This window comes from Arabidopsis thaliana, assembly GCF_000001735.4.
Source record: "Arabidopsis thaliana chromosome 1 sequence".
Taxonomy (NCBI): domain Eukaryota; kingdom Viridiplantae; phylum Streptophyta; class Magnoliopsida; order Brassicales; family Brassicaceae; genus Arabidopsis; species Arabidopsis thaliana.
In genome coordinates this window covers 7,456,276-7,483,515 of record NC_003070.9, presented here as the reverse complement: position 1 = coordinate 7,483,515, position 27,240 = coordinate 7,456,276, and the positions used below count along the sequence as shown (strand labels likewise).

Sequence of the window (27,240 nt, the reverse complement as noted above, 5' to 3'; positions counted from 1 at the left end):
ATCGATGATGTGCATTACAGTTTCACTTCTATATTTGCATAGTCCTTTCAAAGCTTAAGACATGATCCGTGACATGTACAGAAGAAATCACATCTTTATACACGTGATACAGAGATGTACATATATCTAGCTCTAACTTTAGAAAGAGAAATCATTTTGGTTTTCGGATGATTAAATAAATAAATCTTACAACAATGATATACATATATACATAGATATATACATTTTTCTTAAAAGTAAAATTATCATTTGGGAGAATATCCACTAAATTCCATTACCTACATCGATCTTAATCTGCTCAACCCGTATTGTTCCTGAAACAGAAATTGAAACACCATGCACGCTAATCAATTGATGGATATACATATATAAACCGAAAAATTGAAAACGTATAAATTAAAGGACTTTAACTGTATAATATATAAACAAAAATACTACATTATAAGTTAATGGTAATTACCAGAACAAAGTAGATTTCTTTGAGAATAGGTGTCAACAATGAGCTCAAGGTATCAATGTCTTCTCTTAAGGTATCATAGCTCTCGTCTCTTGCACCGATCGCTTCCATGAACGTCTTGTTGTCAGGCACCAGCTTCAAACACACCTTCATTATTACATATTCTCACGATATCAACACATGTAATATATGTTCCCAAGAAAAGTTTAATTTATATGTTCATACCTATTTCATAATAATAAAAAATAAGTTTGCTGGGATATAACAAGAAAATGATGTTAGTAAGTATGACATAGCTAGAATGAGAGGGATCACGGTGTATACTTTGAAAGCAGCAGACGCGATCCATCCATGATGCGGTTTTAAAGTCGTCATGTAGCATTCTTCTACAAGTTCTTCCATTTTCGACGACATCTCTTTCGACAACAATCGTAGTAAACCCGCAGTAAAATCCATTGTCCTATGTAATAGAATATAGTAAGAAAGAGTCATACACCTAATTAAGCACTAAATAGTACATTAACTAATCATTAGTTCCATATATGGTAAAGTCCAAAGTTGTAACTAGTAGTACGGAGTGCTAATAGAGAGAATATTCGTGATGGATCGGACAAACTAATTACGAAAAGTGCAGTTTATGAATTAGAACTTAGAATACAATCCTAATGTGCATGCATATCAATTATGAGAATTCTGTAATTAGGTGATGAATTATACATTAATTAAGGTAAATATCGCCGGGAAAAAAGAAGAAGGGTTTTTAACAAAAAAAAGAAGAAGTGAATATACCTACCTAGTGAGCCAAAAAAGAGCTCTACCACAACTAGCAACCATCTTGGATGTTCCCTCCTCCTTTTCTTTCTTCAGAATCTCAGCCAAATTCGAGTAAACACAGGAATCTGTTTCATAAAATTTCTCTAATCTCTACACCACCCAAATCAACAAATAATAAATACATAAGTAAATGATAATTGAAGTGTGAGAAAAAGAGGGAAAGAAGAGATTTTCTAGAAAGTCTTTTAAAAATAGACTCAATAAGGGATTACAAGCCTGACATTGAATTATTTGAAGAGATCTTTACCCAAAACAAAAGCATTGAGAAGATATCTATTGGGCGTTCTTATCAGCAAAAAAGTTCAACAGATTTTTTATATAGACTATTTTATTGATATTAGTTTAGACCCACCGGCCACCATACATTACATGCATACGTACACATGATGTGATGAGTTTCAATCAATAAAGAGGACAAATAAAAATATAAATAAAAGCTCTTTGTCTTGTCTTAATATGCATGCATGAGGTTACATTATCTTTAGTTACCTGAATATTTTGATCAATGTCTTGTCTAAGAACAGCCATTGTCGGTCCTATCTTATCTGCAAGCACCAAAACACAAGCAGCTCAGGACAATGACAATCATTGAGTTGTCCTTGAACTTCAGTTTCTCAGGAAAATATATAAAATCGATGAAACAATTAATCAAAATAATATAATTTCCTACGAAAACTAGAAATAAAGATACCAAGAACTTGGATGATTAAGCTGCAGAAGGAGAGAATAGGCCTCAAGGGTATATGTGTAGCCTCAGTCTTATCTGCAGGTTTAGTTACGATGAAAACAGAGAGCTCTTCAATGGCGGTTTGAATCTCTGTCTTCTTCTTCTTCTCCATCTCGTATCTCTTTCTCTTCATGATCTCTTCTCTCTGTTTCTTCTTTGTAATCTTCTACTTTATTACAAGACCAGCGTTATATATATATTAATGTAAAACATCGCTTTGACTTTAAATCATCAAGTATTTGCCCCAAAAAAAAGAAAGACTTTATCAAGTTGGTGTTACCTTTTGTATTATAAAGAGAAGAATTAAATATAAGGAAAAAGAAAAGACATTCAACTTTAATATGCTAAAATTGTTCCTCGTTATAATATGATTGATGAAAGTAATAAAATAGTTTTGGCTTAAACCAAAAATATATAATAATAATATAGTTTTGGGTTAGAAGCGGAGACAAGTAAACTCCAACAGCAAAGAGGGTATAACTCATATATATGTTATGCATATATTCATATAATATATGGGTATGGCATGAAAATAGTAATCGACTAATCGCTTTAGATTCCTTAGATTATGATGATGGTGACCCACTTTTTGACCTCAATTTTTTTGTTTTATGGTTCTAATCGATCCAATTATTTAAATAAAATAGAATGGTTGATATCAACGATTAAACTAACTGTTGAAAACACTAATAATATTGATTAATGGGTTTAGGGTTCCGTTTAGATGTGCTGGCTGATCATAAGGCATGCAAGGATGAAATAAAAGGAATCTTCTCTCAATTTCTTAATTGTTTGGATTGTCAGCTCTTCTTCATGAATCCAATCATTTACACCACTATACATATTATATAAGTGTTATATAGATATTTTAGTATATAATTATGTGAAAGGTTTACATTGAAATTTAGTTTTGAGATATTGAATATTCATGTAAAGCTCAATTTGCTTCACAATTACATTACATAATACGACAATTTCTCCTGTATCAAACATTACTCACACTGTACTTTATATCAATAAAAATTTAAGTACCTTTAGTATAAGTACATACAATAAAATATAAATACATTTCAACCATCACAATAAATAAAAACAAGCTCTTAAGCGATTAAAACCTAACAAGGTTTTGTAATATATTAAAACGAAAAAGGGTTTTGTAATATACCACCAATTGATTTCGTTTTTTTTTACGATTTTAAATATTTCTCAACAATTTTTATATCTAAAGTAAACATATTATGATGTTGGTAAGAAGAACTTATTCTCAGTACGATACTGTATTTAAGATCGTAAATTATAAGAAAATTTAAATTGTTTTTCTACGAGATATCTAATCCTATATCTCCACTCTTGACGTACCACCGCATCATATATGGTTCATGAGTACTCGAGTTAAACCCTCCATTGACAAACTTACAACCCTTTTCAAAAACAAAAGAGACAAAACTAAAAACTAATCCACTAACACTATTATACTTTTAATTGTATAAAACTAAAATTTCTATCAGACTAAAACGTGAATTTGCAGTAGCGTATAAAGTCTTCCTAAGTCCCGATCATGACCCTAATGTGATTACATTCTTAATAGACGACGAAAAGTTAGAGAATATCCTTTAATTATAAATTTATAACTTATAAAGAAGGTGCCTTATCATTTGAAAATTAAGTCCATATCGCATATATACAATTACACAATTTAGAACTTATTCATATATATTGATAAACATTCTTTATAATACAATTATAGAAACAAGAAAACTTTATGAGAGATTAATTTATCTTAGTTCCAACGAGTTCCAAATATGTGGGTGGAAGTTTATAAAAATTTCGTAGTTTAACAATTCACTAATGTTTTGTAAACTTTTGTTATTGTGTGTGATTTATATACATTTAGTTATGTACAAGTAAATCGCATATATATTGCAAGTTTTGAAAGCAAAAGGCCTATACGTCACCTCTAACATCACTAGAAACAAAATATATTATCATATCATGGTTAATTAATCACAATATTTTTTGTATCATGAATTGAAATACTTTTGTAGATTTGTTTTAAAATAAATCAATCACTTAATCTAAGAGCCTAAGACATTACGTTATCGGCTTATTCCTTTCTCTTCTAGATGCTAAAATTTAATAGTACTTTATAAGTTTTGTTTTTTGGTCTTCTTTTTTAGTCGGCCATCAATAACTATTTAATTTCTGTTTTCGGATATAAAAAGTGTTTGATTGAGAAGAAGTAAAAACTAAAAAGTAAAACAAAAGAAAAAAAGATATACTAATTTGTTTTTTTAATAAAATAATGTTGGGTTTATGGGCTTGGACCAAAAGAAGATACAATTTAATTTCTCGAAATATTCATTTACTTTGTGCTAACATATTGGGCTAGGCCTTATCTCTATTCGGCCCATCATCTAGAAACGTCTAAGATACTGACGCGTGTTTTATGGCTCCGGTAGAATTGAAGAAATCACCAGAGACTACAATGGCTGCCTCCACCGTCGTAACCACCGTGACACACGGAGCTTCATCTATACTTCCTTCACGAACTGCATTAGCAGTCTCTTCCCGGAGGTTTTCTTCATTCTCGCCGTCGAGGTTGGACTTCAGTAATCTGCGGCGGAGAGTCAATGCACCATCGCCGAGGCGCCTCGTGGTTCGCGCCGCTAGAACTGAGTCAGCCGGAGTAAAACTGGGAGCTAGAGCTCCCAATTTTGAGGTAAAACTGTGATATGCGCGTCGCTGGAAAAACATAAAAAACAAGGAGTTTCTAATTATAGAGATTTGTGTGTGTGTTTATGAGTGAACTATTTAGCTTCCGGAGCCGCTCACTGGAAACTTATGGAAATTAGAAGATTTTGAACTGTATCCGTCTCTACTGGTGAGTGTATCTTTAATCTGTTTGATTCAGTTTGCCATAATTTGTATTTAAAGCTCTGTTCTTGTGTTCATCATGATACTGTTACAATTGCTAGGTAATGTTCATCTGCAATCATTGCCCGTTTGTGATTCATTTAAAAAAAGACATTGTAAAGCTATGCAATTTCTATATGAAGGTACCGAACACTTGCTTCTCCATTGTTATATCCATTGGTATATGAATCTTAGCTATATTGTTCTGTTCTGCAGAAAGGTCTTGCTGTTGTTGCAATATCTTCAAATTCTGTGGTAACTCATCCTCAGGTTTGTGTGTGTGACTCTGTAGTGTCAGTGCTTATTTAATTGTTGAGATGAGGTTTCTTTAAGTTTCGTTTCATTTTCACAGGATGGGCCTGAGTTCATGGCAGAGGATGCAAAAGTTTTCAAATACCCATTTCCTTACTTATATGATGAGGTATCTTTTTGTCTATTCAATGCTTTTTTCAGGGTTGTTAGTTGATTATACTCATATTCGGATCTTCTTGTGACATTTTCTCTCTTGCCTCAGTCACAAGAGGTTGCAAGAGAATTTGGAGCTGTTTGTACACCTGAGTTTTTCTTGTATAAGAAGGTAATTTGTGATCATATATTTTGACAGCAGATAAGTCAGTTGCAGTGTCTACTTTTTGGGTATTCTATGAATTTTGTTCTGCTAAAGCATGTAAAGATTAACTCACAAAGTTGTATTTGAAATATAGTATTATGGATATATGCTTAAGATAGCCATTTGTTGGATTGGGAGTAGATAAATCATGAATTCCTTTATAAGCTCAAACATTTAATACTTCTTATGAAAATTGTGTCTTGTTTTGTTTATCAACTCTATCTCAACTTGCTCTCGCCTGTCAAATGGAGCAGGATGGTCGTAGACCATTTGAGCTGGTCTATCATGGTCAATTTGATGATTCCCGGCCTAGCAGTAACTCACCAGTAACCGGGAGGTTCGTTGTTACTGCTTTTAACATATTTCAGAGAAGTCTTAAAGTAAAACCTAACCTGTTATATATGTGCGTAGGGATCTAAGCCTGGCGATTGATCTTTCCCTTAGCTGTCAACCAATACCATCAAATCAAAAGCCAAGGTACACTGAAATCTGATACATTTTTCTTCGATTCTATAGCCTTTGATGACCAACTGATATCCTGCATTTGGTATCTAAGTGTTGGTTGCAGCATAAAGTGGCACCCAGAAACAAAGTCATGAGCTAAGACATGATTGTACTTACAAATAGCATTATTTTCAGGCAAGTCGCTTGTTCTATATCAATTATGTTCCATAGACTCAGGTCCGTAGTATGTCGGAACTAACAAAAGATCGATGAAAAGTGTTAATTATAGTTTTTGTTCTGATAGAGGTGCAAACTAAACTTCCTTTCTTTCTTAACGAGATGTAGAACTGTCAAGATTTTGCTTTTTAACATATAGATATAGTAAGGATTTGTGAATTTTACAGGTATGTTCCAAAATTCGAAACTGAAAGGATAGAAGAATGCAAAGCAGAAGAACATAGAAAGTGTAAGTTGTATCCATTATTCGAGACTAATATACAGTAAAATCTACTCCACGGATCCTATATTGTGGGATTGTTCATGTATGATATAACTTTATGAACAATATAAGAATCAGTTTTAGTGTAAATAGTACTTTTCTATATTTAATAAATTAAAGTATATGTGATCAAAAAGAAAGACACCATCTTCTCCTTCCTGGTCAAATCCCGAACCTGGTAAGATCTGTTGAACTCCAGTTATCACCATTGATCATGAAGCTCCCCTGAGAAACTAACTGGTCTGGCTCCTCTGAGAATGAGCATTCCAGGATCTCTTGAATCTCTTTGTCATCGAGTAAACCCTGGAACTCGAAGATCTCCTCTCGATCTTCTTGGAGAAACTGACCAAATACTTCTTGATCCTCTTTGGTCTTCTGAGTTAGATTATTGAATTCCCCGTAGAATCCAAGATCCACATCAGTTTCTTGGCAGATATCCCAACTCAAAGATTCTAAAGCATGAGTGGTTGTTGTTATCGGTGAATCTTGATCGGATCCAGTAGTATTATCTGTACTAGAAGGGCTCCGATCAGTCACATATTGTGCGAAAACCGCAGCCAAATCAATATCAGAACCAGGAGGGCTGGACTGGAATCCATCATCTTGGTTAATAAGACCATCTGGCCGATTCTCGTTCCGGCCAAACCTTTTGTGACTGTTCTGTCTGCTTCGACTTCTCTTGCGACAGCCTCCACCTACAGGAATGTTGCGGAGAGAACCGCCTTTCGTCCAGTAACGACGGCAACCCTTGCAGAAGTATCTAGGCTGAGACAAGCTGTAGTTGTTGTAATAACAAAACTTGGTGTTGGACGATGCACAACGAGGACAAGCCGGAGCAGTAATAGCCTCTTGTTCGTAAGAAAGCTTCCACTTCTCCGGAATTTCCATCTCCGGCAACGGAAACTGGTGCTGCTGGTAGCTGTTGTGTCCAATGTACGGCAACATTTTTCATGTACTCTTATATGATTTTTGGGTGTGAAAGATTGTGAGATCTAGCAAGTGGGCACTTGGTGTATAATTGAGTTCATGTAACTCTATATATACGGGTGTGTATGTGTGAATGGAGAGGTGAGGAAGAGCATGTGTGTGTGGAAGCAGAGGTGCATCGATAAATGTGTGAATTGTTTCGAAGTAAACGTGGGCGGTTGCCGAGCCGTGCGTCTTCTTTTCCGTTTCTTCTTCGTCAAGTTACCTTCGAATTTGGTCCTTGTTAGATTTATTCCTATTAAGTTTTGGTAAACAATTGGATGAATTTCTCTAAGATTTTTTAGTTTATTCGACCTGAAATTTGGGTTTCATAAGAATTAAAAAAATACTTTTTTCCTGACAAACCATTTTTTTTTTTTTTGAATATTATGTAAAATTATTCTAAAAAAATTGTTTTACATTAAGTGCGGCTTGTGTTTAAGCAAAATTTGAGAGCATTAACAAATTTAGAAAAATGAGAGATGTCTATGTTATCTTGAGCCAAACTAAATCGCCATAGTCTTCATATCTTCTATCTCCTAACTCGCGAATAGAAGAGATTCTGTTTCGGGTTTGCTTATCGAGACGGCGGGTTAATTGGGAGGAGGGAATGGGTGCTTCTCCATGTCGATGACCATTCCGTTCCTTCCATATCGAGTGCACTGTGAGCTGAAAAGTATATCTCACCAAGAACAAACATCCTTTCCCGAGAGATGTATCCGTGATGAGTTTGATGATCATGTCCCAATCTGTTGAAAACCGTTGAGATAAGAGCTTTCTAGATAATCCAGTCCATACATCTGCTGAATATTGACAAGCGAAGAACAAGTGATTTCGTGTTTCCACTGGAGCATGACAGAAAACGCAGCATGAATTCACCCCCATGTTCCATTGTAACATTCTATCTCCCGTGCTTAAACGATTTCTAACTGCAAGCCAAGTCATGAAAGAGAACTTCGGTTTGTGGTGGTTGAGCCAAACTCCTTGGTGCCACTCTGCTCTTGGTTTTGATTCTCTTATGGCCGTCCAAGTTTCTTTCGTGTTGAAAGTTGATTTGAAGCGATCTCCCTTCCCCTTCCAACACACTATGTCTTCATCGTCTGTTAGAGTCTATGAATTTGTGCAATCATTTTGACGTTTTCTCTTGGTTACTAAACTATCCAACACATTTTTACGTAAGAGTGTTCCTGAGAGCCATCACTAGTTCAACTTTGATTATCGAGTACATGCATTTCATAATTTTTTGTTTTACATAAGAGTATTATTATCGAGTACATGCATTTCATAATTTCAAAGTTTATCGGAAAACAAAAACTTATTGTTTAAAATATGTCTTAATATTTATTAATTTGGATGATGCAAATCGTTTCATTCTTTTTTTTGTTTGATTGACCTAATCTTTTACGTTAAGAAAAATATGAATTATTGATATTGTAAGATATATCCTACAATTACACTCTCTTAAAATATTATCGTGGAGCCATCATATTATATACAGTATGTGTGTAAATGATTTAGTCACTTACATTCTCAGCATCTTGTTCTCGTGAACCGCAAGACACCACAAATTTAGTAAACAAAGCATCGTAACATTTGATCACTTGCACTCTCTTCTACATTCTATCGTTTTAACACTTCCAAGCGTCGGTACAATATTATTATTGATTTATTGACATCATTTTGGTTATCCATTTGCCAAGTTACTTAATTAATACCGTCAAATCCAATAAGTTACTATTACATGCATAATACGTATAGTCTTTGATAGCAAATAAAGAACGAATTAAGTTCGAGTTTCTAACAAAAGATATTTGTCCGATCAATTCAACTATATTGTTGTTACAAATAATTTAGCATCTTGACTGATAGTTAAGAAAAGAAAAGAGAAAACAATTGTATTTAATGAGTATGATCCGCCTTGGAAGAGCGGGGAATACTTGTATTATTTTCATTACTAACCAAAATGTTATCTGTCAAGTTAAAGTACAAATGTAGATTATTAACCGTTAAGAGCATAGATTTTGTAACCATAATAATGTAGTAAGATTAATAAGATAGATTAACGCCAAGATTAAGGGCCACACGCACGGGAGAACACGTGCTTCTACCTTCGTGTCGACCAATGCTTCTCTTATTTCTCTCAATCCCTTCAAATCTACGAAGTTGAATCCTCATTCTTTCTTATTCCCCCAAGTAGAATTCTCTTCTGTATTTATTATTTTTTAGCATTTTATTATTATTAAAACAACCCTCAATTGTTATTTTATCATCGTCGATCACCACCTACAAGTTTGATTGGGCAGCCTTAAAAACTAGATCTATGGTAAGCTCCGATCCCAATATTATTTTGGGTTGACGATAATGTAGTACTGTTAGGATTAAAATATATATACGAGTACAAATTACTTATAAATTGTGAAATAATAGGAAGTCAAACCTTAATTCTTTTTTTCCGGATGGCATTTATTCATCATAGCTGTATTATTAATTCGAGTTTGACTCGAAAGTGATTTTGACTTAATTGTGATAGGAGTACTTGCGTATATTTAGTTGATACAAACAAAAAATATTACTTGTTACTCAAGTTTTGTTATCATAAAAGTTTTGGGTTTATGATTTTAACTACATTGACTAATCATTAAAATCTCATATTTGTGAATTTATTCCACCAATTAATATTGATCTTCATGTTGGTTCGCTAATCGCTATCTATCGAAGGGTTGAAAACGTTGGGACTTGAGAGGCAAGCTTAATTAGGCGCTAGATTCGACAGCTAAGAACTTAGGTGCGGTTCATCAAAATCTAAAGAGCAACAAGTTTACGAAAAGGTTGCTCTTCGAGATTTCTACCCTCTTCATCATTGGAATGGCAAGCGGTTATATATAGATTATTAGAATAAGACACAAAACCGTCATTGAGCTGATTGATATAGGAAGAGCCACATTGTTGTGGTAAATGTCCCAAACCTTTGATCTAGATCTGATCGTGTGATGAAGCAATGAAAAGTGGAATACTATAACGAGACTCGAGATTGCGTTGCTGCTTTGACCTAGAAACATGGTGCAGCATGTATTTTGGGCTTTTGGGCCCTAGCTACCTTTTTTATTTTCATACCTTTGGACAGACAAGTTACTCTTGCAGCATTTATGTAATTTTCTTTCTTTCTTCTTATAACATCATTTATCATTATTTCAGTTATATTATTATTACATGCATGATTTATTTTGCTAATATATTGCAAACGAAAAAAGTCGAAAAGATAGCGATAAAGTCGGATAGTTATTCTTAGCAAAAGCTAGTAGTTGGAAACAAAAATCTTACCAATGCTATAAGATTGCTTCAATCAAAGGATAGCATCGATTTCGCCAATATTTTTCTCAACAATAAATGTTCATTCTTTTTGTTTTTGAATAACGATATTATACCGCAGATTTTGTATCCCACAAATGTGGTAACAGTAATTGAATTCTCAAATTTAGCCGGTAACATCAATTCAAAACTTAACAAATTAGTAAAATACATTAATAAGCTCATTCAAATAAGGAAATAACTATTACTATTACTAACACACATCACGGTCCTTCAAAAAATCTCTAGAAAGACCAAAACTTTCTAATTTTCAGAAAATGCCCTACTTTTTGTTATAGAAACAAAATAACGAAAGAATCAAAACACAAAATTGTAATTACCTTTTGTATGTTTATATATAGTCATTATCCCTAATCTGTAAGAAACTAAAAGATACACTTAAATCTTCTACATTTTACATCTCTCGACTCTAGACACCACCGTCGTGGATTCGTATTCTTAAGATTCCATTTCTTGAGCGATCTTTGTAGTTTTCATCTTTGAACAATGTCACAACCAAAAACAAGTGGAAGAACTTTTGGATTCCTGAAACCATTTATGCGGCTGTGTATGTGCTTTGACGTGGCGGCGGAAGGTGAGCAACGAGGAAGATCTAAGAAAGTGACAAGGAAGAGCAGTTCCATCCACTCAATAAAATCTTCTCCGGCTAATTCTTCCGGTTGTAGTTCGATGGTAGAGGAAGACAGAGATGAGAAGATTAAAGATGTTATCCTCTATTGTAAGATGAATTCACCAATTAATTTCCGCTGAATTTTACACACAATTTCATATATTTTTTTATTTTTTTTTGTCACTTATTCATTCACTCATAATGAATTTGTAGATTCTTCTAAACTGTTGTTCATTTTCCCCAAAAGATTCCGCCTATAATTGGTTACTACGTTTAGTACCATTCTTGTTTAAGTGGCTCATTTTAACTATATATCTCAAATCTCGACTTGATCCCGGTTTGGAAGTCTGAATTTCTAGGTTTACTAAAAAAATACTAGTAATGATTAATATAAATCACGTCATCTTGTATAAATTGGATTACACAGTTTCAGTTTTTAGTTGGGTTCGAATATAGCTTTCAATTTAATATAAGTTTTGTCTGAGTATATAATTAAAAGATAGGTAATGATCTATATTTTCTTGTAAGAAAATTCATTTTAGCCAAAAAATAAAAACTCCATTTTGATTTTATACGATATTTTATTTTTGTTTCAGTTGGCAGTGTTAAGACTGATTCGTACTATCTAGAACCAGACTTCGCAACTATACTTTTGCGATGTAATATAGTATTGTTCTTTATAATTTACCGCGTGAGACCTTTAAAGGTTATACGCGTTCACTCGCATCCGAAGCTAATTGATAGCAAATAATGTCGCTAATCGTTGTTCAGCAAAAATTATAATTATAGGCTAATGTACCAAAAAAATATACATAAATGGAAGAATCTAGGGAGACTTTGAAAGACCAATCACTTTCGAGCAATAAGTAAGAAAATAGATGGATTTCATGTCATTTGGAGATTCGAGTTTGACCAAAAAATAGACTCAAAACCAAACACAAAAGACTTTTTCTCCCCTCATGTATTACTGTTCCCGCGTCCAGCAACATCGCAAGTAAGCCCTTTTTCAGATTATCATGATTTAAATTTGTACTATGTTAATCTCCCAAACACAAAAGATTATTATCGAACGCTTCAAGACTTTGTAGTGATGTTTTGATTAATTTTGTTATGTAGCGATTCAGCTAACTGTAAAAAAAAGCTCTGTTTCTCTGAGACTACAAAACGTGAACCCACGCGCAAGAATGGCGCATTGAGTGTGTGTCGTGAGACAAAAACCTCTGGTCTCTGGACAAAGAAGCCATGATATTGAGCTTTTTTCGTATAAATGAAAAATTGAGTTGGTCGAGAGTACGTGGGCCTTATCACTATTATGAAATTTATGACAATATAACGTATTTTCGTGGCCGTAGCACAATTATATTTCTGACATTTTCACGTCACATAGTTTTAAATTTTTTTAATAACCGTGATATATACCCTTGAACAGAAAAAATCAGTTACAAAGTGGACATTCCTGACCACTAAAACTACTAAATGTCAGACATGTTTATAGTATTTCAATAACTCGAAATTCATTTTAGATTTTAAAAAGGCCAATAGATATCAGTTAATATTGAAAACATATTATTAAACTTCTGACCACATCTAGTTTTGTGTTTTTATTGAATAAATATTGTTTGACAAAGGCAAAATTTGTGTTGATTATGGTCCACAGACACAGGGTCATGTCTGGATCAGAAGAACCGTGTTGGAGCTCTCTACAAAATCATGCCAAGTCAGCTACCAATTATCTGACGTGGCACTTATGACCTCTTCTACGCTTTTGACTTCCTCTAGACTGGAAATATTCAACCTTTAAGTCCATTAAGATGCAAACAAAAATAAGTATCCGATTTTTTTTTTTTTTTCGTAATTTATGTCTCTATCTTATAAACAGTAACTTCACCTCTAAATTTTTTTTTATTAAAGAAAAAAATACAACAACGTGAGCACCACCTAGATGTATCTATCTCATCAAATTATATTAACCACAAACGAGAATAAATTGAGGTACGAAAACTAAATAATAAAAGTTGGAAGTCGTAGTTAATAGCGAGTCTTTTCTCACGACTAGAAAACTTTTAATCTTGGGTAAACCAAACCAAATCTTGGTAAGAAACATACTAGAAGAAACATACATAAAAAGATATAATAATCAATACAAACAAACAAGTAGCCAAAGTTTACCACTTTTTAAGTAGGTTTACTCTCCTTCCTTCATTTGACTTTTCTCTATCCTTCTTTAATACACACAAATCATATATATACAAGTACTCATGTACCCTGCCTTTTCCCCTAATCATCACATAATCATTGTTCTTCACTAAATTCATCATCACGCACACACATACACATATACTATTCATCTCATTAAGTGGATTCTATGGATAATAGATCGCCAAGATCAAGAGGAATCTTGGGTCCGAGACCAATACCATTGAAAGTCCGTGGAGATTCGCACAAGATCATCAAGAAGCCACCACTAGCGCCGCCACACCCGCAACCACAACCACCACAAACCCATCAGCAAGAACCGTCACAATCGCGGCCGCCACCTGGTCCCGTGATTATATACACAGTATCTCCCAGGATTATCCATACACACCCTAATAACTTCATGACATTGGTCCAACGTCTCACAGGTAAAACCTCCACCTCCACAACATCCTCCTCCTATTCTTCATCTACGTCAGCACCAAAAGACGCGTCAACAATGGTTGATACATCTCATGGGTTGATATCTCCGGCGGCTCGGTTTGCTGTTACAGAGAAGGCTAATATCTCAAACGAACTAGGGACATTTGTTGGAGGCGAAGGGACTATGGATCAATATTATCATTATCATCATCATCATCATCATCAAGAACAACAACATCAAAATCAAGGGTTCGAGCGGCCAAGTTTCCACCATGCTGGGATTTTATCGCCGGGACCTAATTCTCTGCCGTCGGTATCACCGGACTTCTTTTCCACTATTGGACCAACCGATCCACAAGGTTTTTCGTCGTTCTTTAATGACTTTAACTCTATCCTTCAGAGTAGTCCATCGAAGATTCAGTCTCCTTCTTCTATGGACCTTTTCAACAATTTCTTTGATTCTTGATTCAGTTATTATATCTAGGTGAACTAATTTACGAGTGTTAGGAAAAAAAAGAGGATATGTTTTACGTTTTTTCATCATTTTTTTGGAGACACTCCGATGCAGTTAGAGGGTTTCTACTTATGCATTTCGTGATGATTGCGTCATTTGTTTACATCAATTTGGCAATTTGATGATATGTGTATTCTTGTTTGGTGGGCTTCCCACATATACTTTAAAGTTTATGTTCAATGAATCTTGTCCCTCCTTAACTGCTATGTGCTCATCAACTTATCCAATAGTGGGCATTAGATTAATTCTATTTGTATAATCTTCTAAGTTCTAACTTTTGGGTTTGTAGGTAAATTGGTTTTTGTTAGTATATTAATATTCTTGAACCTACTATGCGTGTGATTTGAAATCCAAAAATAGATCGATTAAATCATTCAGTGGACTAAATGAAAGTAGTTTCACATGTGTAATTGACTTTTGTCGCCAAAAAAAGAAACAATTCATGAGAGAAAATGAAGAGCTTAACTACTGCTTAAGGACAAAACAGTGACGGTGAGATTAATATGGAAAATACTATCAAGGCCAATAACGCATTGCAAGAGAGGTAACTTATGTGCTATATCCTTGAGCTTTAAACAGCAGAAGATGCAAAGTTATTTTGAGTTTGTCTACCAATATAATAAACGATTACCGGCACTTTTTAAGGATTTTATGGCCTCTTTGGCACCACTTGATTCAATTAGCAGATTGCTTTGTTGCTGATGTTACAACTTCCTGAACTTTCTTGGCCGACATCTTCTGGAGTTCTGTTGACATCTTTGAGTTTCCCTCTTAATATAGCTAACAATACGAGTAAGACTAATGAACCTTTGAATCAAGGGAAGTGAGAACCATTTCATAGTACCCGTACCTTTGTAGCATTGCTTGTAACTTCACGGTTTCTTTATTCAACGGTTTATAAGTCTTACTCATATTATCGGCTATATTATGGAGAAAGACTGCTCTGATCAATCCCCTTTTATAGATAGAAACCCCTAGATAAAATAGGGAAACATATGATCCCATCACTCCACAAAATCCCACTAATATCGACTAATAAATCTTCTATAGAAATAAAGATTCTAATATATTTATCAAATCCTAGTATATATTCTACTAATATCTTTTCAAGAAAATTCTAATCACTATGCTGATATTCCAATAACATATATTATCACAAGATTCGCTAAAATATTCTTCTCATGTTAAATTCTCATCGCTTTCTATGAATTTGATATAACCGGACTTCTTTCTATCAAATTAATCGTTGATTTTTGGTTATACTGTTATATTCTTAAATAATTTATCAAAATAGATATTGATGTATTTTAATATATTGACGTTTTCTAATCCAAAAGTTAACGATCAAGAGAATATGGTCCTTTTACTTTCTAGAATATACAACTGAATCTCAAAGTTCACAATTGATCAGGAAGAAAAAGAAGTAAAGAACAAAAAAGTTTGGGCACTAAAACTGTATATGTGCCAGAACAGAGATATCAACACGTTCTTAGCTACGTGAGCATAGAAAAAATCAAAGTTTGGGATAATGTTTTTCTTTTTGTGAAATTATTTCCTGGTTTTTACTCAAGAATCAAGATCACCTGATAATGCCTCAAATTGATCCCTTAACACCAGTGTCGATGTTGAGTTTGATGTTGAAGGAGTGACCAGGAGAGGCGTTGTTGTTGGTGTAGTAGGCGTATTTAATTCTGAGACAAGCGACTCCAAAACACGTCTTACATCTTAGATGTGAGGCCTATACATAGCATCTCCATCCAAGCATTTCATCGATTAATTTCTTCAGTCTTGGATTCGTCTCGCTTGGAAGTTCAGGCCTTTGTCCCTAATGAACACATGACCACAATTTAGTCAATTATGTCACAGTCAGAGTTATTTTAAGGATGGAGAAAAGTCTTACCCCGATAACACCTAAGGCTTGTGTGTCTAGCCGTTAATCTATCCAAAGTCTCATATGAAACCTTAACCGTTATTATAGTACCAAGAAAAATTCTGAAACTGTAAACATCTGATCTGTCGCCTATGTTATTCATTGCCTATATAATACAATGTGTGTTAGAGTCTATAAGTGTTGGATAAAAGATACAATAAACAACATAAAAACGATTTTAAGACTTACTTCTGGTAGTGCTGTAAATTTGCACAACCTTCTCATTTTGGGAGTGTTCATCTCCGATGTTTGAAAAGCATGAATGAGAGCAGGCAATTGGGGAATGATATCTTTCCAACCCCAAGCTATGTACATACTAGTAGGTGACATGTATGTAAATTTTCTTAAATTTTTACTTACAACAAATATTTATGTAAACTCACTACAAATTTGTTGAAAATGAGTTATCTTAAATAGTTAAACTTAAAAAGTCTTTTTTTTTTGTAAGTTAAACTCATTTTCTGCCAGTTTTTAAGTTAAACTTATTTTCTACCAAATTTTTACTGAGTTTACATAAATATTAGTCCAGACAAAATTCATGGCCTCACTTAGTCGTTACTTGTTAAATTGGCGCCAGAAGAAATACCGGGTTTATAAACAAAACGGGTCGGGTCACTCAGATTCGGATCATTCACTTCCGTTGTCGAAAGAGAATGAGTCAGAAAACTCGATGAAATTGAAATTGAGCGAATTAGAATTTTGATCTGAACAGAGGAACGAGCAAGTTGCTGGGTAGAATTTTTTTGTTCGATTGGGACCAAGTAGAACTGCAATCGAATGCCTTATTCTGTAAATTAGGAATTTTTATTTACTAATTTTCGAATTGTGATCTCTCGATTTGTTGTTTCCGTCGCCGTCAATGGCGGATGAGTACTGGAACCAGCAGAGACAGTATCAGCTTCCAATTTCGTCGAACCCTCACGTTCTTCCTCCCAAACGTCCCCGTTCCGACTTCCGTAAGCTAAAAGTTTCTTCTTTTTTTCCGCTCTGTGTGTAATTTTCATTATTAGACCTGAAAGGAGCTGTCTTTACACTTGGAATCAACTCTCAATGTAGCTCTTATGTTAGTGGGCATTGTTGTGATGATAGTTATATAGAATAATGAACAGATTTTTCATCTGTTATAGGTCTAAATTTTGCCTCTTTGCCATGAAAACAAAACCTTTTCTTATTTTACTTAAAAAGATGAGCTATATGGGAGCTACCATTAACATATGATTCTCTTCTTAGGTTTCATTTTGTATGGCTCTTATTCAGAACTTCTTTTAGTATATATGTATGTCTTGAAAATTGCTCTGTACTATTGTTTATAGGAGTCTTGATCCACTTTGTTCAAATTATGTTTGCGGTTGAACGGTTCTGTAAAGATAAGTGTATGTATCCCACCACATTGATGTATTAGAGTAGTATAGAGAGCTTGTTACTTGTGTAGGGTAGTTTTTTACATTCTATCTTGTATATGAACATGTACATGTACATTCATATTCTAAGTTAATGAGAAAATAAACCTTCATTTCGTCTCTTTCTAAATATGATGCTATGTTAAAGAGGTTTTGAGTGTTTGACCATCATTGCTGGAACAGATTATCTATGCTTTGTAGTTGCAGATTATGTATCTTGTGTACTTCTTTTTTGTGTGTCATGAGGTCCACAGGTTTATATATTGCCGTACCTATCGATGTGTGAGTTTGAATTGTCTTATTTTTCTCTAATTATATATATACAAGTACTTCCCCTAATCATCACATAATCATTGTTCTTCACTAAATTCATCATCACACATACACATATACATATACTATTCATCTCATAAAGTGGATTCTATGGATAATAGATCGCCAAGATCAAGAGGAAACATGGGTCCGAAACCAACACCACTGAAAGTCCGTGGAGATTCGCACAAGATTATCAAGAAGCCACCACTAGCGCCGCCACACCCGCAACCACAACCACCACAAACCCATCAGCAAGAACCGTCGCAATCTCGGCCCCCACCTGGTCCCGTGAACATATACACAGTAACTCCCAGAATTATCCATACACACCCTAATAACTTCATGACATTGGTCCAACGTCTCACAGGTCAAACCTCTACCTCCACAACATCATCCTCCTCCTCTTCATCCACGTCGGAACCAAAAGACACGTCAACAATGGTTGATACATCTCATGGGTTGATATCTCCGGCGGCTCGGTTTGCTGTTACAGAGAAGGCTAATATCTCAAACGAACTAGGGACATTTGTTGGAGGCGAAGGGACTATGGATCAATATTATCATCATCATCATCAAGAACAACCACATCAAAATCGAGGGTTCGAGCGGCCAAGTTTTCACCATGCTGGGATTTTATCGCCGGGACCTTATTCTCTGCCGTCGGTATCACCGGACTTCTTTTCCACTATTGGACCAACCGATCCACAAGGTTTTTCGTCGTTCTTTAATGACTTTAACTCTATCCTTCAGAGTAGTCCATCGAAGATTCAGTCTCCTTCTTCTATGGACCTTTTCAACAATTTCTTTGATTCTTGATTCAGTTATTATATCTAGGTGAACCAATTTACGAGTGTTAGGAAAAAAGAGAGGATATGTTTTACGTTTTTTCATCATTTTTTTGGAGACACTCCGATGCAGTTAGAGGGTTTCTACTTATGCATTTCGTGATGATTGCGTCATTTGTTTACATCAATTTGGCAATTTGATGATATGTGTATTCTTGTTTGGTGGGCTTCCCACATATACTTTAAAGTTTATGTTCAATGAATCTTGTCCCTCCTTAACTGCTATGTGCTCATCACATGAATCTAAAGTTGTGTGTGTGAGTTTGAATTGTCTTATTTGTCCCTCCTTCATTTCGTCTCTTACTAAATATGATGCTACGTTAAAGAGGTTTGAGTGTTTGACCATCAATGCTGGAACAGATTATCACTGATTTATAGTTGCAGATTATGTATCTTGTGTACTTCTTTTTCGTGTGTCATGAGGTCCACTGGTTTATATATTGCCATACCTATCAATGTGTGATTTTGAATTGTCTTATTTTTCTCTTTGTAGAAGGTACACCATATTTGATTCCTTCAGGTGATATGCACAGTTATTTATCACAGGATGAGGATCGAGGTATCCCCCATTCAGTAAAGGATACTAGAAGTATTGGATCAGCTTATGACCGCTACCTGCAGAGTATGGTATAATCCTTATTCACGTGGTCTCTTCTTCGTTTTTTTTCTCTTCTTTCTTCAGTGTACTGAAACCTTTTCCCTGTTTTGTAGCAAACGTTTTTTGTGCCATCTGAAGAAGCTGGTCCATTTAATGGTGTTGGCATGGTACGACAAGGAGGTTCCAACATGATGCCTGGTCCGTCCATGGGTGAGCTCATGGCTGGGTGTGGTGGGAGTTTGCCTTCAGATTTCAGGCCAAATGGTCGGGATATGGGTTTTGGTCAGCTGGATTCAGTTGGTAGGCCAGGCCGGGAACCACATCCTCTACCTCCAGATGTATCCAACACTCTGTATGTTGAAGGACTTCCTTCTAATTGCTCAAGAAGGGAAGTATCCCGTATCCTACCTAATGACTCATTACAATTATTAATTTCCTCACTTAAGAATGTTTGAGCTATTCATTGTCCTTAACTGAAGTCTAGATATATTTCGGCCTTTTGTGGGATATAGAGAAGTAAGACTTGTGACCCAAGATTCAAAACACGTAAGATTCACTGGTTCCAATTTGAAGAATTGTTGAAAATGAAAACACTCAGTCCCATAATTTCATTAATATTGACTTTCTAAGGGGTTTTATGCAGAGGAGTGGAGATCCTACTGTTCTGTGTTTTGTTGATTTTGAAAACTCTGCCTGTGCAGCAACTGCTCTGAGCGCTTTGCAAGGTAACCGAGATTCTCTCTACTTTGGGGATTGCTAATATTTGTTCCAACACATATTGAGTTTGTTTTGCATTGGTTTCTTGATATTACTATCTTCATTTCAGTTATAAACACTATGCTAGAACATATACTGTATCAAAGTTTGATTTTGTCCGATGCAAGCCAACACTCGTCCGCTGGTTTAACTGATACAACTTTATATTTGACAGACTATCGAATGGATGAAGACGAACCCGATTCCAAGATTTTGCGGCTCCAATTTTTCAGAAACCCAGGTCCAAGACCAGGACAGCGTGGAGGAAGAAGGTGATCAGTAGGTGACATTTGAGGCCCATCGACCAAATGGTGACTTATTGTTTCGTGCTTCCATGTTCCCTCCTGCAACTAGATTCTACATGAACCCAAATACACTTGATCATATGCTCAAATCCTTAGGAGTAGTTTCACTCAAAGAAACAGAGATGTATGGAGAGACACCACGGAGATGAAGTGATTCGAACCTAAAGTCTTTCTCTTTCACTTAATTTTTCTTTCCATCTCGTGGATAGATTTAGTGCATCATCTTATTACTGTTATCTATCAAAGACAGAAATTTTTGTCACAATCTTTTATTTTCTATGTGGGAATTATACGGAAATGGGACTTCAATAGTGTACTCAGGGATCAGTACGTAGTTGTATTTGTTCATTTATATTTTTGGGACAGAATCCAAAACAGTGGCTCATATAATCCCTAGTGTGAGGATTTGCCTATCGTAAGTGTATATTGTTAGCAATTAAAAACCATGAGTGCTTTTACTTTCAAAGAAAAGTTACAATCTTCTAGAGCTTGTAGTTGCTTTAGCTTCCTCGTAATATGATACTTTTAAAAAAGTTAGAACTTTATATCAAAAAGCAAATCAATGTAGAAAATTTACAAAAAGATAAGAAATCAGTGACACTACAAATTTATTTGGTTGACCAAACATGTCAACACTGATGGGATCGGCGATGAAGAGAGGTGAGTATATTCGATATCCAAAGAGAGCAGATGCTTTTTTTCGCGTCCGACTTTAGATTTTTTTGTTTTTGTTTTGGCTTTTATGTGCATGCATAATTCAAGAAACTTCATGCTTCTGGCCACGTTAAATAAGTTAGTAGGCAATGTACAAATCAATCTTTTCCTCTTTTGTTTTATCCATCTTTTACGAAGCAGTAGATTGCGACTTTTGAGACAAGATGTAATTTTGTAATAAACTGATCATATTGCACATGTCTTTGTGAATTATTGAAATTGGGTAAAGCCGTGAAGCCTTTAACAAAACAAAACAAAAACAACAGGGTAAAAAAAAGTACGTCCTCTATAACGTCAACAAAAAGTACGTCCCCTATCTTTTTTTCTCTTTACGTCCCCTATCTAGAATAGCTATAGAAAACAATAATACGTTACTAATTCATGTAAGTTTGTATTTATACAGATGGAAATAACATTCAAGAGAGAGTTATGATGAAGAGGAATAGACGATGATGAGAATTTGAACCCAAAAAAGAAGAGAATGATGAGAATAGTAAATGGTGAATCAGAAGTAACCTTTTGTCCTATGTCAATTAAATGGTATTCATGAATCGCTGACGTACTCGATCAGACTCGTATACACACATATTACATATATATACTGCAAAAAATTGAAATAAAATGAAATGAATAGTTAAATACATTTTGCCCCAACAAGGTATTGCTTTTTAGCCACTGGTTTGGAAACTAAAATAGTGTTAATCAATTGAGAGGTGGCTTTAAATAATTAATTTACTACTATGTTAAATAATTGAGAGGTGGCTTTAAATAATTGATTCCTTACAATGATAATAATTTAATGACTTATTTAAATACAGCATTATTTTGAAGATATTCTTGGCTCAAACAAGACTAATGTTTAGGAGACCGATCGGGTTATGAATCATGATTGAGGAAATAGAGACAAGTTGTTAAACAACAATTAGATTAGTACATTTTATACAATATTGATTCAAGTGGATCTGAAAGTCTCTGTTCTACATTACACCTAATTAAAAAAAAACACTATATTTTTTTAAGTACGATTGTAGATATAAAATCAATCACAGATTAGCGTGATTCCAAGAGATCTTACACTGGAAAATATCCTCTTAACTACTTTCTTCACTGTGTTTGTTTGGACACTCTTGTATTTTAGAACTCTCCTGGAAACAATGACATCTACATTTGTCATATTGTGAAATTTCATATTTTCTAAATTAATTCGTAGTAGCTGGTTTATCAATTCACCGTTACATACTATGAATTAATTTGTTATAGCACTATGATAAATAATTAAAGGAGAGTGGTCATTTACGAAGAACAAGCAGTTATGAAATACGTATAGTAGTATTTAATAGATTTAATAATAGGAGTGGTCATACGTATTAGTAGTCTTTTTTTTTTTGATCAAATACGTATAAGTAGCTATTATACCACTGTTATAGATATTTTCTGCTACGACGATTGACGAAATGATGTTTTTACCCCAGCATTTTCTGACGCCCACAGGTCACATGCAGTTCATTCACACTGTATCGGACCTGACTTCTTTACTAGCAAAAGACAAATCTAGCTGAAATTATAAAAAGTAAATATTTGTTATACTTCGTTGTCTCTTTCTTTAGTATCTACTAGTAATATTTTTATTTTATTGAAACATATGAATAGCGAACAAAATTTGTGGTCAAATGGTGATAATCGTGGACACAGTGACATTTCTTTAGCTCCTACTGTGAATTATTGCAAGAAAAGTAGACGATGGACCTTGGTGCCGACGTGCCGCCGTGGGTTTTGGAGCTAGCTGGGGAAGTATCAAGTATGTTTGTTGATGTAAGATTTCTCGTATGTGAGGGTTTAGTGGAAACAGACGTGTCTTGAATCAAGGGAGCCTATAGAATGTTGGTTTAGTCCGGTTATGGGAAGTTTGTTAGATTTGATGACCTGAATTACTTGTTTTTTTGTTGGACTTGTTTTACAAGTACAGTAGTTCGGATCGATGAGTATTATTACTTATTACTTTATTAGTATATAAAGGATGTTAGTATATTAAATTTCTCATTGACTAGGTTTTCATGAATATCTTTATCGTGATCAAAATTAATTTCTACCTCTTTTCCATTTTCATAATAAATCTGTTTTCGGATAATTCTTATTAATCATTTCTAAAATAGTGGCGTTTGAATTTCAACATTTTTTTTTTGGAAATATATAGAGTAAATAAATAATGTAAACAAATTAACATAATTATAATAACAAGTTATTTTTGTACGGATGAATATACATAGTATTTTTATCTTGTACACATGATTTTTTTTGGGATAAAAACACACTTGAAATTTCACATGGGAGATATTTGAACGTACGTCTATATATATAAGTTTTTATCGTAATAGGAGAAGTAGTGAAAACTTAAATTTAAGGATATGTCGGCAGAATATTTCGAAGATATTTTCTACTTCTTATAGAATTCTTACTAAATTACTACAGTATTAACCAGTGACTTTTCCAAGTGTACATATGTCACTAAATCCTCCATGGAATAAGAGAAAAGAGCTAATTATGTTATAAAATAATAATCATTTTGTATGTTGATGTCAAAATATTTATATCTTTTCAAATTAAAAAATTTCACATCACATAAAATCTAACTAGAAAAAAAGAAAACGAAGACGTATATATCAGCCAAGCCGCCTGCTGGTCCCATAAATCAACTATAAAATCAACAAACGTTTTTTTTTGTTGAAGAATAAAATCAACAAACTTCTCCTAACGCTTTCCATAAAGACGGACAAAATAATAATCCAGATATTACCGTGAGATAGTTTGTCGGTATAATGAATTTAAGAAATTGTGAAAAAATTAAGTCGTACAATATTGGTTATAGAGGGAGTGTTTTTCTGTTTTTCTTTTTTCTTTATTTTTTTTTTTTTTTGGTTTTAGGCTTTTAGCAGTAGATTTCCTTCTTATGTTTTTGTTGTAAAAAGAATAAAAGAGTTCAACAAATTAAAATTAGGAGATGATTAGTGTTTTTGAATGGGATTCTTCTTATAAGTCGTGAATTATTTTTAGTTGCGAATTATTTTGATCATATTATTTTTTATAGCGAAAACGTCCACAAAAGGCTAATTTAAAATCTAGGATTCTAGATTAGTTCTTAAAAGAAATCTTTTTGTTCAAACAAGTTTGGTAGTCTCAATTTAATTCCCACATGGAAGTTCGAATCTAACGATTATTGGTAACATATGATAGGTCCGTAATTTCAAAAATTTCTGTTAAAGCAAAATATATATTATAATTCTGTAGCTCTGTCCCAGACTCCCAGTAATTCAAATATACAGTATATAACTCAAACTCCATCTACAAAGTTTTAAGATAAATTATTGAAAATTTTCAAAATTCCTAAAAAGTAAATATATAAACCTCATTATTATTCTTCTTATCTTATTAGTATAGATGCTAATTATTTATTTAGCAAAAATCTTAACACTTCAATATATATTGGAATTCTGTTAATTAAAATTTTATAAACTTTATTTTTTTACCAATCATATATATTTTTTTCCGCTACCAATCATATTCTTAAAAAAAGTTGTAAATCCATATGAAATTACAGTCGAACTAATCGTCTGTAATAGACACATATTGATTATAGACTGCATATTGGGACACATTCGGCGACCCGACAAAACTGTATCTTACGACAAATAACGTTTATGTACGTGTTTCCAGGAAATAGTCACAAATATCTTTATTATTGTCTAGATTGATTATCGACGTGTAGTCTTTCTTTTTCATATCATCTGAAGTGATGAGCTATTTTTTTAATTTTATGCTGAATATTTTTATATAGCAAAATTACACGTAGCTAGTAGCTTAGGGATCGAATATGTTTAGAAAAATGTATCGAACAAGGAGGCCATGTTGCTTATGACTCATTGATCTATCATGCAGTTACAATCTAATATCGCATATTTATTATATACAAGTCTTTCTTTTGTCGTCAATCGAGTCTATTAGACTGAATATATCAATTTATCAAAAAAAACAAAGGTATGGTAAGTTAGTGATGATCATTTCATGAATTCATATACTCTTTTTTATCATTCTATGTAAAAAATCATTGACCACACAAAAAAGATGAAAGTTTTGTAGATCTCGAAAACTAGTTTAGAATTTGACTAACGTTCTATTTGGAATTCTGCTCGAAAAGTTAATTTGTGTTTAAGAAATGCTAGTATTCAAACTACAAAGGATAACTTTTTTTAGACATATTTTTTTTCTGTTTGAAAAATCATATAGCAGAAGAATTGTTACTATGAGATTAATATATAACGATAGATCTAAGAAAAATAATTTTTTTAAAAATATATTCTTAGAAAGTATCTAACACGTCAAAGAGTGGTCAAATAATACCCCCTCTATATATTTTTCCTTTTTGATTATCACGAGGTTCTAATCTATACCGTAATTAATCCGTATATTCGTGAAGATAAAAGTTAAAACCATGCATGTAATTTAACATTCTAAATGAAAGCAAACACCAATTATGTATATTTCTAATATATTTAAAATAATAAGCGCATAAAAATCTATTCAATATCGTAAAATCTTTATTGGTCTTATGGAATTGTTATCTAGTCAAACTCAAATGTATACCAATATTTACTTTAAGGCTATCATCTTTCGAAGTGGATCAGATATGAGCTATATTTTACTAAAGGAATCTAAATATCTATAATTCTGTAATTATTATCATCAAAGGTAACTATTGTCGTGTTACTTTATTACAAATGACCAAATCGGTATGACGGTGATTATTCTTGCAATTTGTTGACGTCTCACCAACAAAGTCAGCTTTCAAGAATGTGTTAAAAAATTATGCGAAGTTGTTAATTTGTCTAAGTCTTAATCCAGCTGGTTACTTATCCAGTTCGATGAAAATGAATAAAATTCAATTATCGAAAATCTATCTTGACTCTTGACCAAGCTTCTTTTATTGATTTATTTGTTTATTTTGATAGAAGATGAAGATGTACAATAGTCTATAATTGAAATGAAGAATCCAGTGCACCGAAAAAGAAAACAAAAAACAAATAATGAACATTTATCATCCTTATATTCAGTCAGAAAAGTCCGGTCGTGATAATTCATCTACCTTGTTAATTAGTTAAATCATATTAACGTTTTCTTATCTCTTGATAATTGACAGCGTATGTAATTAAAAAAGAATAATAGAGAGGACAAGAAACGTGTTCTAAGGTTAAACAAAGAAAATGTGAGGCAAAACACCAAATCGAAGATCGAACAATCACTGTCACGTTGGCAGTGTCACCTTTAGGAGCGGTATTCGGATGTATGACGGACCACCTTCTCTCTTTTGTTCCTTCCACTTCTAACTCGGCCGCCGTAAGTCAACGCGTTCATATACTCTTTCTTTTTTAAAAAGTATTCTCCGTAAACAAAACCCTATTTTATTTGGAGAAAATGTATTGACTAGAAAATTAAAAATTACATATATAAGTGTCTTTTGTTGAAGAAGAAAAATATAATCGACTATAAAAAAAATGAAGTAAATGCAAAGTTTCGATGAACATGTTACTTAATTGGGGTTTATATAGGTTTATTATTAGTCGATCTAGGTTCACTAGATGAAAAACAATATTATCCGGAACTGAATCTTCTAGGTAATAACTCAAAACTATATTATAGAGTTTTATGCTCGATAATAAATTTGCTGTATCTAATATGCATTAACTGCAATAATGTTGGGATAGAGCATTTAGATTAAAGATGAATATTTTACATTGAATTGATAAGTTCTGTAATGAATATT

At 33.6% G+C, this 27,240-nt stretch overlaps 6 protein-coding genes, 3 long non-coding RNA genes and 1 pseudogene across 20 annotated transcripts; 4 read left to right on the top strand and 6 right to left on the bottom strand.

The window, feature by feature from the left end:
* Positions 1-2: 2 nt before the first annotated feature.
* Positions 3-2,332, bottom strand: GLTP2 (glycolipid transfer protein 2). Of its 3 annotated transcripts, NM_101988.5 has the most exons (6): positions 1,983-2,332; positions 1,781-1,836; positions 1,251-1,381; positions 782-917; positions 461-604; positions 3-314 (listed from the first exon to the last, which is right to left on the bottom strand). In NM_101988.5, the coding sequence occupies exons 1-6, from the start codon at positions 2,149-2,151 to the stop codon at positions 279-281; spliced, it is 672 nt and encodes a 223-aa protein (NP_173558.4). In that variant the 5' UTR covers positions 2,152-2,332; the 3' UTR covers positions 3-278. The 3 variants fall into 3 exon arrangements, with proteins under 3 accessions (NP_173558.4, NP_001320933.1, NP_001320934.1); NM_001332497.1 differs by having other exon boundaries at positions 1,781-2,332; NM_001332498.1 differs by having other exon boundaries at positions 9-314; positions 461-917; positions 1,983-2,319.
* Positions 2,333-4,257: 1,925 nt separating this feature from the next.
* Positions 4,258-6,614, top strand: AT1G21350 (Thioredoxin superfamily protein). 5 transcript variants are annotated; one of them, NM_001332496.1, is made up of 10 exons: positions 4,258-4,737; positions 4,834-4,899; positions 4,994-5,074; positions 5,148-5,201; positions 5,284-5,352; positions 5,446-5,508; positions 5,796-5,878; positions 5,953-6,018; positions 6,098-6,180; positions 6,390-6,574. In NM_001332496.1, the coding sequence occupies exons 1-9, from the start codon at positions 4,465-4,467 to the stop codon at positions 6,138-6,140; spliced, it is 798 nt and encodes a 265-aa protein (NP_001322441.1). In that variant the 5' UTR covers positions 4,258-4,464; the 3' UTR covers positions 6,141-6,180; positions 6,390-6,574. The 5 variants fall into 5 exon arrangements, with proteins under 5 accessions (NP_001322441.1, NP_973876.1, NP_001322442.1 ...); NM_202147.2 differs by having other exon boundaries at positions 4,474-4,737; NM_001332495.1 differs by having other exon boundaries at positions 4,482-4,737; positions 4,822-4,899; positions 6,390-6,614.
* A 2-nt stretch (positions 6,615-6,616) lies between these two features.
* AT1G21340 (Dof-type zinc finger DNA-binding family protein) lies at positions 6,617-7,494 on the bottom strand. Its single transcript, NM_101986.2, has one exon. The coding sequence runs from the start codon at positions 7,427-7,429 to the stop codon at positions 6,647-6,649; it is 783 nt and encodes a 260-aa protein (NP_173556.1). The 5' UTR covers positions 7,430-7,494; the 3' UTR covers positions 6,617-6,646.
* Positions 7,495-7,832: 338 nt separating this feature from the next.
* Positions 7,833-8,813, bottom strand: AT1G21330 (annotated as a pseudogene; the record flags this gene model as incomplete). The annotated part of the gene is made up of 1 exon: positions 7,833-8,813.
* A 1,344-nt stretch (positions 8,814-10,157) lies between these two features.
* Positions 10,158-10,505, bottom strand: AT1G05657. Its single transcript, NR_138938.1, has one exon. It is a non-coding gene; the product is annotated as an other RNA (long non-coding RNA).
* A 1,710-nt stretch (positions 10,506-12,215) lies between these two features.
* Positions 12,216-12,426, bottom strand: AT1G05653. The gene has a single exon (NR_138937.1). It is a non-coding gene; the product is annotated as an other RNA (long non-coding RNA).
* Positions 12,427-13,520: 1,094 nt separating this feature from the next.
* AT1G21326 (VQ motif-containing protein) lies at positions 13,521-14,751 on the top strand. Its single transcript, NM_148478.2, has one exon. It carries the CDS (start codon positions 13,795-13,797, stop codon positions 14,512-14,514), a length of 720 nt encoding a protein of 239 aa, NP_683319.1. The 5' UTR covers positions 13,521-13,794; the 3' UTR covers positions 14,515-14,751.
* Positions 14,752-16,156: 1,405 nt separating this feature from the next.
* On the bottom strand, positions 16,157-16,822 carry AT1G21323 (dual specificity kinase; the record flags this gene model as incomplete). Its single annotated transcript, NM_148477.1, has 3 exons — positions 16,157-16,266; positions 16,463-16,598; positions 16,682-16,822. 3 exons carry the CDS (start codon positions 16,820-16,822, stop codon positions 16,157-16,159), a joined length of 387 nt encoding a protein of 128 aa, NP_683318.1.
* Positions 16,823-17,351: 529 nt separating this feature from the next.
* AT1G21320 (nucleic acid/nucleotide binding protein) lies at positions 17,352-21,189 on the top strand (the record flags this gene model as incomplete). Of its 5 annotated transcripts, none has more annotated exons than NM_001160882.2 (6): positions 17,352-17,448; positions 19,546-19,679; positions 19,764-20,049; positions 20,135-20,196; positions 20,294-20,375; positions 20,582-21,090. In NM_001160882.2, 6 exons carry the CDS (start codon positions 17,352-17,354, stop codon positions 20,680-20,682), a joined length of 762 nt encoding a protein of 253 aa, NP_001154354.1. In that variant the 3' UTR covers positions 20,683-21,090. The 5 variants fall into 5 exon arrangements, with proteins under 5 accessions (NP_001154354.1, NP_173554.3, NP_001320686.1 ...); NM_101984.4 differs by lacking the exon at positions 17,352-17,448 and adding an exon at positions 18,182-18,916 and having other exon boundaries at positions 20,582-21,189; NM_001332494.1 differs by lacking the exon at positions 17,352-17,448 and adding an exon at positions 19,284-19,380 and having other exon boundaries at positions 20,582-20,996.
* Positions 21,190-23,014: 1,825 nt separating this feature from the next.
* On the top strand, positions 23,015-23,412 carry AT1G05647. Its single transcript, NR_138936.1, has one exon. It is a non-coding gene; the product is annotated as an other RNA (long non-coding RNA).
* The last annotated feature ends 3,828 nt before the right edge of the window (positions 23,413-27,240 follow it).

What these genes read in the sequence shown, in the direction of transcription:
- AT1G21350 (NM_001332496.1), top strand. Translation starts at nt 4,465, where the DNA reads ATGGCTCCGGTAGAATTGAAGAAATCACCAGAGACTACAATGGCTGCC. An exon ending in CTGTGGTAACTCATCCTCAG is followed by an intron (nt 5,202 to 5,283) that starts GTTTGTGTGTGT and finishes TCATTTTCACAG; the next exon opens with GATGGGCCTGAGTTCATGGC. An exon ending in AGTTTTTCTTGTATAAGAAG is followed by an intron (nt 5,509 to 5,795) that starts GTAATTTGTGAT and finishes CAAATGGAGCAG; the next exon opens with GATGGTCGTAGACCATTTGA.
- GLTP2 (NM_101988.5), bottom strand. Translation starts at nt 2,151, where the DNA reads ATGAAGAGAAAGAGATACGAGATGGAGAAGAAGAAGAAGACAGAGATT. An exon ending in TCGCGTCTGCTGCTTTCAAA is followed by an intron (nt 605 to 781) that starts GTATACACCGTG and finishes GTAATAATGAAG; the next exon opens with GTGTGTTTGAAGCTGGTGCC. An exon ending in AAGAAATCTACTTTGTTCTG is followed by an intron (nt 315 to 460) that starts GTAATTACCATT and finishes TTTCTGTTTCAG; the next exon opens with GAACAATACGGGTTGAGCAG.
- AT1G21340 (NM_101986.2), bottom strand. Translation starts at nt 7,429, where the DNA reads ATGTTGCCGTACATTGGACACAACAGCTACCAGCAGCACCAGTTTCCG.
- AT1G21326 (NM_148478.2), top strand. Translation starts at nt 13,795, where the DNA reads ATGGATAATAGATCGCCAAGATCAAGAGGAATCTTGGGTCCGAGACCA.